At 42.1% G+C, this 17,502-nt stretch overlaps 2 protein-coding genes across 2 annotated transcripts; one reads left to right on the forward strand and one right to left on the reverse strand.

The window, feature by feature from the left end:
• Positions 1-5,216: 5,216 nt before the first annotated feature.
• On the reverse strand, positions 5,217-6,286 carry LOC310813136 (serine/threonine-protein kinase pim-1-like). Its single transcript, XM_083681997.1, has 4 exons — positions 5,927-6,286; positions 5,666-5,842; positions 5,383-5,495; positions 5,217-5,281 (listed from the first exon to the last, which is right to left on the reverse strand). Exons 1-3 carry the CDS (start codon positions 6,264-6,266, stop codon positions 5,383-5,385), a joined length of 630 nt encoding a protein of 209 aa, XP_083538123.1. The 5' UTR covers positions 6,267-6,286; the 3' UTR covers positions 5,217-5,281.
• Positions 6,287-8,480: 2,194 nt separating this feature from the next.
• On the forward strand, positions 8,481-15,609 carry arl8 (ADP-ribosylation factor-like 8). The gene is made up of 6 exons (XM_083671133.1): positions 8,481-9,064; positions 10,896-10,956; positions 11,077-11,224; positions 12,661-12,744; positions 12,955-13,106; positions 13,263-15,609. The coding sequence occupies exons 1-6, from the start codon at positions 9,019-9,021 to the stop codon at positions 13,309-13,311; spliced, it is 540 nt and encodes a 179-aa protein (XP_083527259.1). The 5' UTR covers positions 8,481-9,018; the 3' UTR covers positions 13,312-15,609.
• The last annotated feature ends 1,893 nt before the right edge of the window (positions 15,610-17,502 follow it).

Consider the following 17,502-nt stretch of genomic DNA (forward strand, 5'->3'; position numbering starts at 1 on the left):
GATACTAATTATGAATTTCGACTTTCCACAAAGGCTTGCAACTCCAATTTAACGATGTACGTCCCTGACCTGTTATGAACTATTCTGATCATGTCATCATATTGTTTATTAGAATCCCCATTAGCTGTTGCACATGCAGTCCAATATAATACGGAGTGACACAAACCACTTCCCATTGTGGTTTACTTTACTTTTAAGGGAAGAAGATGTGTGTGTATACAAAGTCATAAATTAGTTTTCTTATTTTGGCACTACACTAAGTTTTGATTTCAAATCAAACAGTTACTGTAAGATTCTTATATTCTCTTATATTTGTGTACATATTGGTTTCAAGAAATTATAATGCTTTTTTTTTGCATAGTCCCCGTATTTTAGGCTGGTCAAAAGTGATGGGACAATTGGCTTGACAGGTGTTTCTGGTAAGTCAGGTGTGTTCTGTCACATCATTTGTGCAGGCATAAGAGAGTTGTCAATGTCTAGTATTGTTTCTTGGCTTTGCATTTGCCTTCGGAGTTTGCTGTTTGTGTCTGTCAACATGAGGACAAAAGACATGTCAATGAAAGTCAAGGAAGCCATTATTAGGCTGAAAAATCAGGAAAGAAAAACTGTCAGAAACATGGGCAAAAACTTAGACTTGCCAAAAGTTTGGAAGAACTGTTTGAAACATTATCAAAAAGGAACAAAAGCACTGGTGAGCACAGCAATTGTAAATGGGCTGGTAGGTCAAGGAAGACTTCCACAGTGGATGACTGAAGATTACTCACCATAATTAAGAAAAAGTTGTGTCCCACAGATCAGGAACACACTCCAGGAGGTAGGCATGAATGTGTCAGAGACTACCATCTGCAGAATACGTAACCAGCCTAACTACAGACACTTCACTGTATGTTGCAAACCACTAGTTATCCTCAGAAAGGATAGCCAGGTTACAGTTAGCTAAAAAGTACCTTAAAAGCCTGCAGAGGTCTGGAAAAAGGTCTTCTGGGCAGATAAGATGAATATTATCATGTACCAGAGTGATTGCAAGAGGAGTTTGGAGAAAAAAAGGATCTGCAGCATACCACCTCATCTGTGAAAAATGGTGTAGGGGGTGTTAGATTTGGACACGTGGGTCAAAGATGGATAAGGTTTTCAAAGGGGCAAAATTATGTAATTGTATACAAATATAATATTTAGTCATGTTTATGTTCATTAGGGTGTTATATTCAGTTGTACTGGTTTGATTAAAGAACAAAAAATCTAATAATGCATTTGAAACATATCCATATAATTGTATTTTGTTTTTGAAAATTCATTTTCTTTTCATTTTGACAAGCTTAGTTCATTAGAAATACATACATAAAGATTTTTTTGTGACAATGTCTAATTTGTTCATGATTAACAACAAAACTTCACTGCAAAAATATCACAAACAAATAAAAAATGCTTTATCTTCTATCAGTAGAGATTGTGGTAGTATCTTTTGAATTAAGAAAAAAAAAATATTAGATATGTTTTTTATATTAAAATATAGTTGTTATACTGAATGACTATGCCTTGTTATACCGAATGACATAATGTGGTTAAACATGGCATGGTCTTGTTAAGGTAAGGTATAATAACTTTAACAATGCAGATGTGTACTGTTCACACACACACAGTCAGTGGTGAGTGCTTCTTAGATGAAGATAAATACTCTATCAGTCGATGTATCGTTCTTTGAATGATTTGTGAAACAGAATTTAAAATTTTCTTTGAAATAACTTTAAAAATACAGTTTCTCAGTATTGTTTTGCAACGCAAGACTTGAATATAATCTGACCAACACTTTTAACTTGTGTCTAAACTATTGAATGTCCAACACTTTGGAGCAACATAAGACACTTTAACCTGTGTCTAAGCCATGAAATGTCCAACTGTTCAGATTAGACCGTCTTTGGGGGGCATTTCAATTCCCAATTCTCAAGTACTTTTCCCAGTCTGACTTGCATAGTTGTAAGCTGCGAGTGGAAGATGGCTCTGGTTCTGAGATGATAGCTTGCACATCTGATTTGTAGTAAAAGATTACATCAGAAGTTTGTGGCCACACAAATGTATTTTTCTTCCCAGTTTGCTGCATGCAGACCGTTACATTACATTACATTTTTACCTTTTAGAGCTCAACAAGTCCTTGAATTTAGCATATTTCACCATGTAAATGTCTCGGTAGATGCAGTAAATGAGCAACAGTTCTGTACTTTAATGTATTTTTTACACATGTTCACAGTTTTATAGTAAATTAGTATGCTTGGGACACAAAAAATACACGTCTTGTCTTTGGCCCATGTATAGCTATAGAACTCGCTAGCTTGTCTTAATTGATGATTGTAACTGCTGACGACAGCCGCAAAATGTATTCTGAAGTGTACAGAAACATCTTGTCTGCCTGAGTGTAACCAAATGCCTCCAAATTCATTGGATGGCGCTTCATCATCCAGTAAGACAATGACCCAAAACATACTACCGTAACAACTAGGGAGTTTTTCAGGGGCAAAAACTGAAAAGGTCTTGACTGGCCAAGTCAATCTTCAGATTTAAGTTCAATTGAACATGCATTTAATTTCCTGATGATAACATTTTCGGCAAAAAGATGTCAAAACAAACAACAACTGAAGATGGCTGCAGTACAGGCCTGGAAGAGCATCACCAGAGAAGATACCCAGCGTCTAGTGGGGTCAGTGGGTCGCAGACTTCAGGCAGTTACTGAATGTAAAGCATTGTCGACCAAATACTAACCATGAGTGCTTAATTTGGACATTTGATAAATCTGTCCCATTACTTTTGGGTAACCTGAAATATGCATACATTTATGCATAACAAGTGTTTTCTGAATTTCTGATTTCTGAATGGTGAAACCAATATGTACACAAATACCATCAAATAAAAGCTGAGAATCTCTACTTTAACCTCATAGTACTGATTAATTCCAAATAAAATAAAATAAAAACTTTTGGAGTGTAGAGCCAAAAGAAGAACAAATGCTTCACTGTCCTGTTACGTATGCAGAGCACTGTATATCTGGAAATAAACATGTAATCCTCTCAATGTATTATGTGTTTTTAAGGATTTGTAATTATTCTAATATCATAATTACCTTGACTGCTGCACTGCATAGGGGACACAATGGACTGTACACAAATAATTTTACAAGGCTAAACTGAGGCTAAATTCTTGCATTAAGATGGACTCAATTCAACTTATTGAGTGATTTGTTGATGACATTTTTGCATTTTAGCTAATTTTAAGAGTGTCATAGCAAAGGGTCTGAATACTTATGTACATGAGGTATTTCTGTATTTCAATTTTCATAAATTCACTGACATTTAAAAAAAAAAAAAAAAAAAAAAAAAACATGTTTTCGCTTTATCATTCTGGGGTATGGATTGTGGATTGATGGTAAATTCTTTTAATTTAATCAATTTTAAATTTAGTCTATAACACAACAAAATGTGGAAAAAGAGAAGGGGTCTGAATACTTTCTGAAGGCACTGTCAATTGAGTTTCAACCTTGAGGGGTGTCATACAGAGCCTTGTTGGCCTTTTACTGTGGCCCAACAGTTCAAAGTGCCTTCTCTAGCCTGCATAGAGAACACATAATGGACTGTACACAAATAATCATGGCTAAACATGATTTTTACTACCACTCTACTCTGCAGCACTTCTAGAAAATGAACCAAGTGAGTTTCAACCATGAGGGGTGTCGTACAGAGTGTTGTTGACCCTGTAGGGACAAATATCTGTTGTTTGAATCTGTATGAATTACACAGATCATTAAGAATGAAATATGGAAATATTAGTTTATTAGTCAATTAGAGATGGCTACCCTGTTGTACCCTGGGTCGGTACTATGGCTATGGAGGGAGGAAAAGTTAATATAGGGAGGAAGTCGGGCCTGGCTGCTGGTGAGACCTTAGTTTTTTGACCGCACAAACAGCAAACACACCTCACAAACTAGTCTTCATTTATCCCACATAGAGCAATTAGAATCTATTAGAATCATTTTTGTTTTAATTTTTGGCCCATTTTCGTAGATTAGAGAAAAATAAAATTTCGAATCCTTGTTTTGAATGCTTGAAAGCATGCATCTTTTTGTTTGTAAACCTGGTGTCAGATCTCTACGGCGTGCTGTGAAGCTAAGCGGTGCGTGTGTCCAAAACAGCCCCTCTCTCGCCAGGACAGTGGCAATGTTTATTGAATGGAACTTTGAGAAAATATATGCCACGACAGACATCAAGATTATTATTCACAAAAGTACTACATATCTGTTCACTCACACATTACAATTCAATGATAATTCTACTCTGTGCTTGTACTTTACTGGTGCGATCTAATGATTACTGTATTGCCAATCAACCATTGATAAAAAATAAATTAAAAAAAGTTATTATCAACTCATATCACAATCACATATAATTGATGTCTAGGCCTGATTTCTCTTAAAACATCACAGTCAAAATGCTCAATTGTTTTTTTTAATAGATTTTCAACATCATTTTTCAGCTTTGCAAACCTGATTACAATGCAACTATGAAGGTGGTGTGGAGAGTCTCCAAAATCTGAGAAAAAAAAAGTCAATAGGCTTCTCAGGTCAAAACTGTTAGACAAAGGTAAGATGCTGTAATGGGATCAGATAGATGTGCGGCCGGCCAAGTCCATTATCCGCCCGTTACAATCTCTCTTCAGAAAAGCAGTTGTTGTTCTGAGTGCATAAAGTTCTTTCACATTGAAGGTCCAGTGTTTGACTAAAGTTGTTATTGTAGCAGGTTTCTGTATCATTCTTTTGCTGCTGAAAGGCGAAGGTAAGATGCTGTAAGGGGTTTGCTGGAGGGACACTGTTGTAGCTCCAGCTCCAGCAATTATCCCAGTTACAATCTCTCTTCATGTCCTTTTTAGCACAAAGGGACACATTTCCTGAGTCTTCCATCATTGGCCTTGCTGCATTATAAGGGATCTTATACTCTCTTCAATGAGCACTGTAAGTTTCAGTATCACCTCTCTTTCAGTTTACAGGCGAAGGTAAGATGCTTTAAAGGGATTTGTCGCGAACTCATCCCTCTTAAAATCTCTCTTCAAACCTTTATCCGACGGGAGGTAATACGTCATGGCTTTTGATGTCTTTTGCTGTTTTGATGTCTTCTTTCTTTTTTCGCTATTTGGATGTCTTTTTTCTTCTTGATTGACAAAAGATTCATCCACTAGCCTACCTAACCCCCTAAAGAATGCACAACCCACTCGCTACCCTTACTCGTAGTTGCTAAGGAATCTGTAAAATAAAGTAGAAAAAAATAAGTCACAGTTAGAGTATGGCCTGGCATTCTTTGATAATGAAGAATGACATGACATAACACTTGCATGGTCACTGACCTAAGCGGTGGGGCGTGCCATGTCGGACAGCCAGCCATGGAGAAGTATCTGCTCCAGAACTGGCCTCTTGAGGGGGTCTCGTGCCAAGCACCAGCGTATTAGATCCTTGCAAGCTATGCAGCAAAAAGATAAACATACATAGTAGAGTGGTGATGATGCACACACATAGAGAAGGAGAATTTAACAAGCACTTTCAATCCTGCTTTAGTCAATTCAGTTGTACCAACATTATTTAATAGTTTTGGCAACTGGAAAATGAAGATGAAGATACTGTGTGGCTTACATTTGGACAGCCCTCTCTTAAAGCGCAGGCGTCCAGCAACAATATCAGCCTCCTTTTTGAAGGGCAGGCTTCCACAGACCAGGTTAAATAGCAGGACACCAAGGGACCAGATGGTGGCTTTGCGACCCTGGTACTTCCCATCCAAGACCCATTCAGGTGGAGAGAACTCTTCAGTGCCTGAGATAGAGAGAGAGATGTAAACTGACATTCAATGTTCCTTAGTTCATAGTTCAACATACCAGTATCATTCTGCCCTCTTACCAGCAAAGGTCCTGTATGGTTTGTCCTTCAGCAGATCCCCGCAACCAAAGTCGATGAGCTTGACACGCAGTGTGTCCGTCTTCATCAACAGGTTCTCTATTTTAATGTCGCGGTGCAGGACGCCACGGTCGCGGCAGTGGTGCACAGCCAGAACCACCTGGAGCATGACGACCCGAGCCAGACACTCCTGCATCTTGCCGCCCATCTGCTCCATGTATTCGAAGAGGTCCATGCATGGATATGGATACTCCAGAATCAAGATGTACTTCTTGGGCTGCTCAAACCAATCCACGAGCTCCAGCACATACTCACAGGTCGGGGACTGGCACACAATCTGCATCAGGGCCACCTCTAGAGGCAACCTGCATGATGTTCCAAGCTAAGGGGATAGTTTGAGAGAGGATTTAACGGCATAACAGCTCTCGGCCTAACACAATTACAAATGGAACCATGCACTTACAATTGTGAGGTTGTACTCTGTAGTATGTTTGTTGATGTACTTGATGGCCACCTGAGGGAAAGAGAGGCACATTCTGAATAATGTACACCACTATAACAAACCAAGGATGCCTTGTTCAGTTATATGCTGTTGCTTATAGACAAATAGCTAGATTTGACACTCAACAACATGATTTGAACTAAATTAGCTATACTAATGGTACGTGGTGAAACGTGATAGTGTTGTGGGTGAACAGAAATAAAAAGTTAGAGGAGAGAGGAGGGAGAGATGTTTACCTCTTTTCCATCTGCCTTGCGCTTTCCTTGATAGACAGCCCCACATCCTCCTTTGCCCAGCAGCTTTCCCACAGTGTAGAGCGAGGTGAAACTTGCTGCAATGCAAATTCTAACATTTAGAACACAGCTCAGTCCCGCCCAGGACTAGTTGATCATCCTCAATAACAGTACAAACAGACACTATGAAAAAATATGATCATCTGAAAGATGGCTCCATACAGTACAACGATCACGGTTTTAGGGAATAGTAAGTAAATTCTACAACTATTTGCAACCTAATATATCTGATTCTCCCATTGAGAGACTTTGGTAGTGAGTCACTCAACCTATGGAAGATTTTGACAAAATATTCTGACCTCTGCGTGGTGGGTTTCGCCGGAACTTGGGCTCCAGTTTGGGGGAGGAGCCTGAAGAAGAGGACTCACTGCTCTGGCTACTCGTTGATGAGTCGGATGAGCTGGAGTCCGATGAGCTGGAGTCTGATGAGCTGGAGTCGGATGAGCCGGAGTCGGATAAGGTGGAGTCCGATGAGCTGGAGTCAGAGCTTTGCCCTGAGCTGACTCTCCTTACCCTTTTAAGGGGTTCGTCCTCCTCATCCGAGGAAGACGAATCCCTGCGCCTTTTCTCACCTCTCCTCTTTCGACGTGAGCGCAGGCTGCATTGGGTGGACTGGTCCACCAACCTTGGAGGTTGGGGAGGTCTAGGCTCCACCCTGCAACTGGCTCTGGTCTCCATAGGAGTGGGCCAATCAGGGTCGCTCTCACTCTCAATCTGGAGAGTCTGGAGAGTGCTCTGGCTGGGTAAGGGCAAAGCTTCTGGGGACATCTTGACAGCCCCTCTAACAGTGGGGCGAGGCTTTTTGAAGGCCCCCTTCAGGTCATCACAGCTGGACTGTAACTTACGCTTACCCATACTTACCTGCAGTGAATTCTTGGTGAATCGGTGGAAAGTAAACCTGCAGCTCCTTGCTCTGACTCTGCCTGGCCTGTCTCGTGGCAAAGGATACCCCCTGCTGTAACTCTGTAGGTACATGGTATAACATTTCAGGGTATGTCAGAATAAGACCTCATTTTGTAAAGGTGTTTTTATAGATACACTGAAAAGTGTTAACCATATATCCATTATAATACAGCGATTTCTCACTGAAATCATCTTACAAGGGAGATAGGCTATGCTTTGAGTTTGCTACTCCTCATTAGCCTACACACATGTTCACATTCAACACAATCAGACAAACATATAACCTACCAGAAGTTGTGGATGTTGGCGGTGGTGCTGGTTTGCTGGTGTGGTCTTCGGCAGGTAGGCCAGTCTGCTAATGAGAGGTGCCTAGTGACCACTTATCAGTTTAAGACATGATGATGTCATAATTGGCACTCAGGTGATGTCAAAGTTGCAGACCCCGGTGGCAGGGGTCAAGTTGAGTGTTTCCAACCATGGCCAGTGCCACTCCAACTGTGGTCTCAAGCAGTGCAATCTCTGGCTGATAATGATGATAATAAACATGAATATAATAAGAAATAACGGCCTTTTGTTATCGTTGCTTGTACTTGCTCTTATCATTGGCTGTTCGTTTATTGTTAGATTAATCATGGCAAGTGTAAATTAACACTGATTGGATATTAATAAATGTCTGCCTGGATAATATTTGTCCAGTGAAATTACAACATTGTACTCTGTCCCTACTTGCTACATTGACACAACGTCATCAATGTAATCTGACACTGTTGGGGGATGGCGTTGTGAAAAAAAAAAAACTTGTTTGTAATCTGGTGGTTATGCATTCTGCGTGTATGAGTACAGTCAGTCCAGGTGGGTTTAGTGCTTCGGAGGCTGTTTTTGTCTGTCGTGAATTGTGTGTCAAAGTGGCCTTATTTAGCTTGCTAGTTACAGTCGGTTGACTTGAGCTGAGGCGGTGCTGCTTGGTATACCATTAGCAGGCTAGCTAACTTAGCTAGGTGGGTAGCTAGCTGCTAACTTGGCTATCGCATGTGCGAACAGGATTCCAAACGCATCAGGAATGTTGAGTGTCACAATTTTATTGATGAAATGTTAATGTTAGCCAGCTAGCTGTGTGAAGTCAGGTACCTTGCCTGCATTGACAAAAGAACTGGGTCTGACACACCAGTATATTGAGGCTTATCCACAATATTTGTCCACGCTAACTTGCTGGTCTTCTTGATCGGACTGTGTATATGGACCGTAAGCAAAGGTGGCAGGATTCATTCTTCGTTGTTTTTGTGTCGGAAAACTAGCCAGAGCCAGGCTAGTATAGTTGTTCCGTGAAGCTAGCATTGCCCTTGGAGATTGCTGGTGTCCCCCGACTGCAGACCAGACGGCGATTTTAAACCGACGACATGGGTCTCATATTTGCCAAACTATGGAGTTTCTTTTGCAATCAAGGTGAGTATTACAAGTAGCTAACTAGCGGTAGCTATTACATCATTAGCAAAATTGGCTTCTTGTATCTCTGTTGTTGTGTCCAGTCCACAGATTGTTTGTAAAGTCATGAAATGTCATGGAATAACAGGCCTTTTTGGCTCCCAGCTGTTTCTCGACTGACTGTTTCTCGCCTGGTGTAACTATTTAGTTAACTTGCTAAAAAAAAACACACACCAGTGTAGCTGCATTCAAAAGCGATTCAACATGCTGGTCTATTTTTGATTAGACCTAGGAGCGAGGTACTAACACTGAGTAACAATAAGTATATGTTGACATGATTTACGTCTGCTAATGTTTGTTAACGTGTCACTACCACTTGTTGATGAGTAGCGAACCTGGAATTGGTCTGTCGTATTTTTCGTGAAATTACTTTCTTTTAACATGCAGTGGCAGAAGTTTGACAACATCTTTGTCAAGCTTTTTTTTCTGTAGAGTTATTTCGTTAGGGCAGTCCGAGTGCAGCTGGTGCTTGAGTCTAGGATGTCAGGGCCATTTACAATCCTTTTGTCTCTTCAGTCCAGAGAAAGAGCATTGATACACTCCACGATACAGAAAAGAGCACAGAGTGTTTGTCACAGAAAGCAACATGTGGCTCCAAAATGTCAAAATGCAAGCTTTGTGAAGGAGCATACAGTAACTTCATAACATGGACTATTGGTGTTGAAGGGAGTCTTTGCTCAGTTTACTGTTATGTTAGAAGTAGCCTGTTGGACTATGTGGTCAGTCAATGGCCTAATTCCTGAGTGGTGGGGAAAGCCCAGGTCTACCTGTGTGGCCTGGAGAACAGGAGCAGTGGGTTGCTAATCTCAGCCTCTCCTAATACCCTGGATTACTGTCTTTAGACTTCTCCCCATGTCCGGTTTCACTTACTCAAAGAAATATTAGTGTTTGTGGAGTTACTAGATACTCGTGGAATGGGTATCTTTGCCCTTTGGACTACCTTCCCCATCCCCATGATGTTTTGTTCTAATGCTGAAAACATTAGATATTGTTTGAAAGGAAGAGCAGGAGGTTGATGATGTCCATAATCAATTGTGATAAGGGTTGGGGGATATGGAAATGTCGGGTGGTGTTTTTGCATTTTATTACAATGTGGGCCAATGTGGGCCTCTACTCTCTGTGGGCCTTTTTGGCTAGGCAGACTAAATTCAAGCAGACCCACATTCACCACAGGATAGCTTTTCCCCCACAGGAAGCAATAGTGACGCTATATCCTCTGTCGCATGCCAAAGCCTGTCAAAATCATGGGCCCTCTGACAGGACTTCCTTCCTCCCCCGTCGCTTGTAGGCTCGAAAGGTGGAAAAGTCAAAACACTCTTGTGGGATATAGTAACATGGAAGTGCCAGCTTTGATTCAGGTTTTGGTCTCTCCTGCATCCCTGTTGGACAGGAGAGTGTTAAAAGCCCTACAGTAGCACAGGAGGAATTAAAGACCCTGTAGGGTGTGATATGGGGGTGGGCTAAAGCTTTGAAACTAGGAAAGGAAGTTCAATGTCTTGTGAATAGGGCCCCATTTAGGTCATTCAACTTATGAATGACAGGAAGGTATCCCAACAAGGGAAACTTGCCACAAACTTCGGCATTCGACTCCCGACATGGTGCTGCTTTTGTTTTAACAATGTGTGGTTGGCCATTGAATCAAAGGCCATTGTGTTTCATTCTCACCATAGAAAAATCAAATTATTCAAATTAGTTCAATTGTACGACAATATTTAAAAACCCCTTCATCAGACCCTCATTAGTGGGAATCTCAGCTAAATCCAGGATGCTTTTTTCTTTTCTTTTTTTGCAGAACACAAGGTGATAATCGTTGGCCTTGACAATGCTGGGAAGACCACCATACTGTACCAATTGTGAGTAGTTTTCTTGCTGTTCTCTCAGTTCATGTAGTAGCCTGTGTAAATGACTGTGGCTCCTTGAAGTAGATGAGTGGAAAGTGACCTCTTTATCCTCTGACTTTTTATCCTCTTTAGTCTGATGAATGAGGTGGTTCACACGTCGCCCACCATAGGCAGTAATGTGGAGGAGATAGTGGTGAAGAACACTCACTTCCTCATGTGGGACATCGGGGGACAGGAGTCTCTCAGGTCCTCTTGGAACACCTACTACTCCAATACAGAGGTGAGAGCAGCTGTTACACTGTCCACCCCAACACAACACAACCCACCCCAACACACACAACTCCAAACCACACCACCACAACACACCCCAACTCATCCACCCCAACACAACACAACCCACCCCAACACACAACACAACCCACCCCAACTAAAAAAACGGCATGCAGCATTGCTCGCTTGGCAGTGGTGGGAGTCTCTGTAGGAGGATTTAACAGCTGTCAGCTAAACCTTCATTGATATTGATGCAATAGGCCTAATCACTGTGGATTTGCTAGTGGTGGTATAGCAGGCCTGTGGCAGAGTGTCCCAATAGCCCACTGCTGTGCGTTTTAATGGTAGTAACAGTGCAGAGACCTTCAGTGGTGTGTGCTGTGCTGTAATGTTAGCTGTAACTCTATAGTAGGGGGTCCTAATCCCTAATAGATGTTGTCTGGGAGGGGAACAAAAGTTCTGCCCAGCAGCAGTCCCCCCACCAGTGCACAGCAGCTGGCATGTTTGTTCAGAGCACAGACGTGGACAGAGGCTTCCCAGTTCAAAGGTCACTCTGACACAAAGAGGCTCATGTGAAAGGCAGGGTCAGGGTCAGCCTCCACAGCATATGGTCAGGGTGAGAGAAGGAGGAGGAGTAGTAAGAAAGGGAAATTTTAAACACATTCTGTTTTAAACCCCTCAAATCCATTTCAACCCGTATTCTTATCTCACGCTGTCCAAGTCTATACACGCGTGGTGTACACCATACTATTGGCTGATATACAGTGTAACCTGACATCTGCCATGTGGCCCCCCCCCGGACACACACTCTCTCTCTGTGTCTCTCTCTCAACAATCACCTTTCCCTTAAATATGTTAAGATAACACAGAGAGAGACATGCAATTTACCCAATATGTGTAACACACAGTATGATTGTGTTTATAGCTTCCATATTGAAAAAGATTACAGCTCTCTCTCTCTCTCTCTCTCTCTCTCTCTCTCTCTCTCTCTCATTTTCTCTGATTGGTTTAATGTCTTTGGCCAATGCCTTGTCTTCTCTTCTGTCAAATCAGCAGCCTTCCTCCTGTTGTGACTGCTGTTCACTGTCAGGAGTTTTTCTCCATATTTAGTCAATTATTTCAAAAACTGATTTGCCACTGTCAAGACAGGTGGCCAATTGAATGGCATTAAGTGGCATTTTACTAATAGCCTCAGTTAGGGCTTAAGACATGCACACACAAACACACACACACTCCCCACACCACCCAAATGTTTGTGTTCTTTGTCATGTGTTGACTCTCATTCACAATGGATAATTAGCATCACAGCCACCAGCCCTGGAGCAAAGCCATTGTGAGCTGTCAGGAAATACCTACCGTTTTATTGAATTGCCTGCTGTAAATGCCATTTGAAAAGGGTGAGTGTGTGAGAGAGTGTGAGTAATTTTTGTTTCATTTGATCCCCAGTTCATCATATTGGTGGTGGACAGCACAGACAGAGAGAGACTGGTTATCTCTAAAGAGGAGCTCTACAGGATGTTGGCTAACGAGGTGGGTTACCCACTCCTGCCTTCATGTGGCTGAAAAAACAACACAGAACTAGTCTTATCTCAGAAATCTCAAGTCTGAAAAACAGGAGGTTATCTCATCACCATATGAATGGGTTTGCAACCTGTCACATTGTTCAGTATGGAAGTTTCCATCACGGCGGGGTTGTCACTCTGTAGACTAGAGGTTACATATTTCCTTCTCTCCTCTCAGGACCTGCGCAAGGCAGCTGTGTTGATATTCGCCAACAAGCAGGATATGAAGGACTGCATGTCGGCAGCGGAGATCTCCAAATACCTCAGCCTCAGCTCCATCAAAGACCACCCCTGGCACATCCAGTCCTGCTGCGCCCTCACCGGAGAGGGGTAAGAGTTCATCCCTGTTTCATGCTCTATTGGAACGTTAGTAGAAGGTGACTGTTATTAGCCATGTCTTAGTGTTTTGGTATCTGCCTTTGTCTAGAATATGATGGATTTGAGTCTGTGTTCCGTAACTAAAAATAATCTCAATTTTGTCCACAGTTTATACCAGGGCCTGGAGTGGATGACCTCGAGGGCGGGACTAAGATAGCCCCTCCCCCCTATCAATGGACTGACTTAGTACCTGCCCCAACAATCAGGTGGCATCACAGCCTCTCCCTATTGGCTGCTTTTTTACAAACATGTTCAACATTGACCTCTCAAGGCCGCACCGGAAGCATGTGCTTCCTCCTCCTCCACACCACATGAGCTTGACCTTACCTGTTACAGTGGAGCTCTGTCGCTCCCAACTACCTGGAATGGACTCTACCTTGTTGGTCAAAATGGAAACCTTACCTGACCACACCTGTTCTGCCACTCAATCCCATGGACTACCTGTTACCTGGGTGTGTAGCTGGTTGTCAGCAGGAGAACCTCAGTCCGATGGAGAACGGGTTAGAGATTAACATAGTGCCCAAGGCAGGGCATCGATGGGGGTCACACACACACACACACACACACACACACACACACACACACACACACACCCCCCCATCACCACTACATATCATATCATGTTATATCATAATGCCCTGGACTGTGAGGTGCTGCAGTGTTTCATGTGCTTTTATAATGGGTTTTTTCTTCTGCTGTACATTGAATGCCGAGATAAGCCCCCATCCAACCAGTGTGTGCTCACTTTCTTCTGTTCCAGTCAGGTTGTTTAGAATAGGCCAAGTGAGTGGATAATGGTGAACGGGCACAGAGTGGTGTGATCAAAACAATTTGGACACTTATTGTATTATCAAGTTATCTGTTACACTACATAGCCTTGATCTGGTTTTCCAGCTTTTTTTGACTGTTTACTTTTATCATTTGTACGGAAAGTTCTCGTCATACACAAAGTCATGCTTTCATATGGTGTTGATGGTTGTTCTGTTCTGGATTCACAGAGGGACTAGTATTATATAGACTTTGTATTGACTGTATTTGGAACACTGTTATTCTGGGTACACATCTCATTGTTCCTTCTTTGTGACTGAGCCACGGTGTGATTTGAAATGGGTTCAACCAAATGTTCCAGGGACAGAACAGTAGAACTGCACTTCATGCCACCGTAGCCATGCAGCCTTTATGTCCCTGGATATATTTAGCAGTTTTGCAAAGCACTCTAAAACTCTCAAAGAAATATACAGGGGTTGCAAGTATTACCATGGAACTATCAGTATAAAGCGGTTTAACAGTATTGTTGTATGCACACACTACACAAATGCTGCATTTAGATTGTTTTTGATGTATATTTTAGCTTTTTTAAATGTTGTTTTTATTGACAGTATATAATGAGATGTGGAACTGAACAGGTCAATAATTGCAGCTGAATTTTTTTAGCATTTCTTTCACAGTGTTGTGATTTGACCCCCCTAATGACAGATATGCTGCTCTACATGCATTATTGGCTGCTGTGGTGTGTCAGTGAACATGCCACCCAACCCCTCAAATACCCTTTTCACACTACTGAGCTGAACTGAGCCGAGCTGAGCCGTACTGCGCCGGCCTGGTTACGCATCCACCACATTGCTGGAACATACAATGTGGAAAGAAATTGTCCGAGCCAACACAGTACGGTTCGACCAACAGCACAATAGTGAGAAAATGGAAATAGTCTGTAGCCCTTTCTGCTTGTGTTGCTTAGCCTGGAAACAGCCCCATGGCTTAGGCCTTATAGGACCTAATTGACCTCAATGGATTCAGGATCAGGGCATCTCCAATGTCAAATGTGCCACAACATTACGACTTGAGTGTGAATATGTTGTTGATGTTCTCCTTGTCAGTCTGACCAGGTGGTCTGTGTGTCTGTCTGTATTGTACCCATGTTTCCCTCTGAAGATCAGGGTTTGTTACTCCATTGACCTGACGGAAGACTTCCTTTAACTTACTAATAGATCTATGCACGTGTCACTTTCAAACCTACTCCACCAAGTTCCATAATGGCCAAAGTTGTTGTGAGAGTAAGCAGGTGCATGAGTGTGTGTGGTGGAGTCAAGGGAACTACTTCAGTCTGTTATGGGATTCAGATATCAGATTCAAAGTATCAATCATGGGTTTCAGGATGATGATGAGAGCTGTGGTGTCCATTCTGCTCCTAGAGAGCTACTGGGTAAGGGTTTTAATTATGCTCAGTCAAGTCTGCATGAAGATGATCTGTACAATTTCCCTAGTTAAACACACAGAGGGAACCAGCAGATCCTGTGTCTCTACAAGACCATGGTAGGATGTCTGTATGGTGCTTACTCACTCTGATGTTGTCAAGCTGTGGAATGGGTCAGACACTTCAAGGTAACAAGTGTGATCTGGGTCGTGCATTTTCTTTATTTCTTGTTCTTTTTTTTTTTTTTAAATAAAATGTTATTTTGAAACTTGAGTCTGGAATCGTCTGTTCACTGACTGTTCAGATAGATCCCAATGTGTAAAATCTAGTACAATTTAACTCTTCTGTATTGAGAGAGAAATCACAGAAGACTACACTCACAGAAGGCCCCACCACTTCCATTGGTAAAGGGGGACTTACTGGGCTTAGTAATTGAGAGAATGGCTTTGCAGTGTTAAACATCGAGGGCTTGCGTCATCACCGTCACACGATATAACAGTATGTGGATAGAGGAGAGGTGTGACACTAAAGAGGCCATGCATGATGACGCACCGACTCATGATGTACCGATCAATGTGTTCAATGTGATCTGACCTCACCTTACCTGCTGTAGGTCATCTGTCTCTCTGTAGCCAGGCAGAGTGAATATGTTTCAAAAGAGCTGACCTACTGTTCACACTCCCTCTCAATAGATATCCACCCTGTTATTTTTGTAGCCAAACCAGCTGAGATTTCATCAAACTTCCTCCTACCGTGAATTTGCATTACTGGCACAGACTGAAGGCTGAGAAATACCACACCTCCAAGCTCCAGGCTTATTTCTGGGGTACATTGGGTTCACTTGTGTAACCATAGTCTACTGTGGTGACATAGAAAGACTGGTTTGGCACTACTGATACTGATTGTGTGTCATCCCTGCCTAGGATTGAGACCTAAATGGGTCATCTTGTCTCTATAGCATCCCTCTCCTCCTGATGTAGTATCTAAAAGCTTCATTAGAAGTCTGAGTATTATCTCCTTAGAAATGGGTTTATAGATATAATGTAAGGCTAGATAACAGTGTCCTTTTACAGTCTATTAATAGTTTGCAATTTCTCTGCTGTTAGTTTAGGACTTGGCAGGCGCCTTTGAAACTGTAAAATCAGCCACCACTAGGTAGCGACATTGCACTGTCAGTCAGTCTTGAGAGTACCAAGTCAGTATACAGTGCATTCGGAAAGTATTCAGACCCCTTCACTTTTTCCATATTTTGTTATGTTACAGCTGTATCCTCATCAATCTACACACAATACCCCATAATGACAAAGCGAAAACAGGTTTTTTCGACATGTTTGCTAATTTATTAAAAATAAAAAACTATGTATTCAGACCTTTTGATATGACACTTGAAATTGAGCTCAGTTGCAACCTGTTTCCATTGATCATCCTTGAGATGTTTCTATGACTTGATTGGAGTCCACCTGTGGTAAATTCAATTGATTGGACATGATTTGTAATGGCACATACCTGTTTATATAAGGTCTTACAGTTGACAGTGCATGTCAGAGCAAAAACCAGGCCATGAGGTCGAAGGAATTGTTCGTAGATCTCCGAGGCAGGATTGTGTCGAGGCACAGATCTGGGGAAGGTTACAAAAAATGTTCTACAGTATTGAAGGTCCCCAAGAACACAGTAGCCTCCATCATTCTTAAATGGAAGAAGTTTGGAACCACCAAGACTCTTCCTAGAGCTGGCTGCCCGGCCAAACTGAGCAATAGGGGGAGAAGGGCCATCGTCAGGGAGTTGACCAAGAACCCAATGGTCACTCTGACAGAGCTTCAGAGTTCCTCAGTGGAGATGGGAGAACCTTCCAGAAGGACAACCATCTCTGCAGTACTCCACCAATCAGGCCTTTATGGTACAGTGGCCAGATGGAAGGCACTCCTCAGTAAAAAGCACACTCTCAGACCATGAGAAACAAGATTCTCTGGTATGATGAAACCAAGATTGAACTCTTTGGCCTGAATGCCAAGCGTCACGTCTGGAGGAAACCTGACAGAGCTTGGGAGTATCTGCAGAGAATAATGGGAGATACTCCCCAAATACAGGTGTGCCAAGCTTGTAGCGTCATACCCAAGAAGACTTGAGGCTGTAATCGTTGCCAAAGGTGCTTCA

Source organism: Argentina silus, assembly GCF_951799395.1.
Source record: "Argentina silus genome assembly, chromosome: 1".
NCBI lineage: Eukaryota > Metazoa > Chordata > Actinopteri > Argentiniformes > Argentinidae > Argentina > Argentina silus.

Bases quoted from the DNA above. Each gene is read 5' to 3' on its own strand.
- LOC310813136 (XM_083681997.1), bottom strand. From the start codon at position 6,266: ATGCAGATTGTGTGCCAGTCCCCGACCTGTGAGTATGTGCTGGAGCTC. The intron at 5,843-5,926 runs GTAAGAGGGCAG...TCTCTATCTCAG, and splicing joins ACCATACAGGACCTTTGCTG to GCACTGAAGAGTTCTCTCCA. The intron at 5,496-5,665 runs GTAAGCCACACA...TTTGCTGCATAG, and splicing joins TAAGAGAGGGCTGTCCAAAT to CTTGCAAGGATCTAATACGC.
- arl8 (XM_083671133.1), top strand. From the start codon at position 9,019: ATGGGTCTCATATTTGCCAAACTATGGAGTTTCTTTTGCAATCAAG. The intron at 9,065-10,895 runs GTGAGTATTACA...CTTTTTTTGCAG, and splicing joins GAGTTTCTTTTGCAATCAAG to AACACAAGGTGATAATCGTT. The intron at 11,225-12,660 runs GTGAGAGCAGCT...TTTGATCCCCAG, and splicing joins CCTACTACTCCAATACAGAG to TTCATCATATTGGTGGTGGA.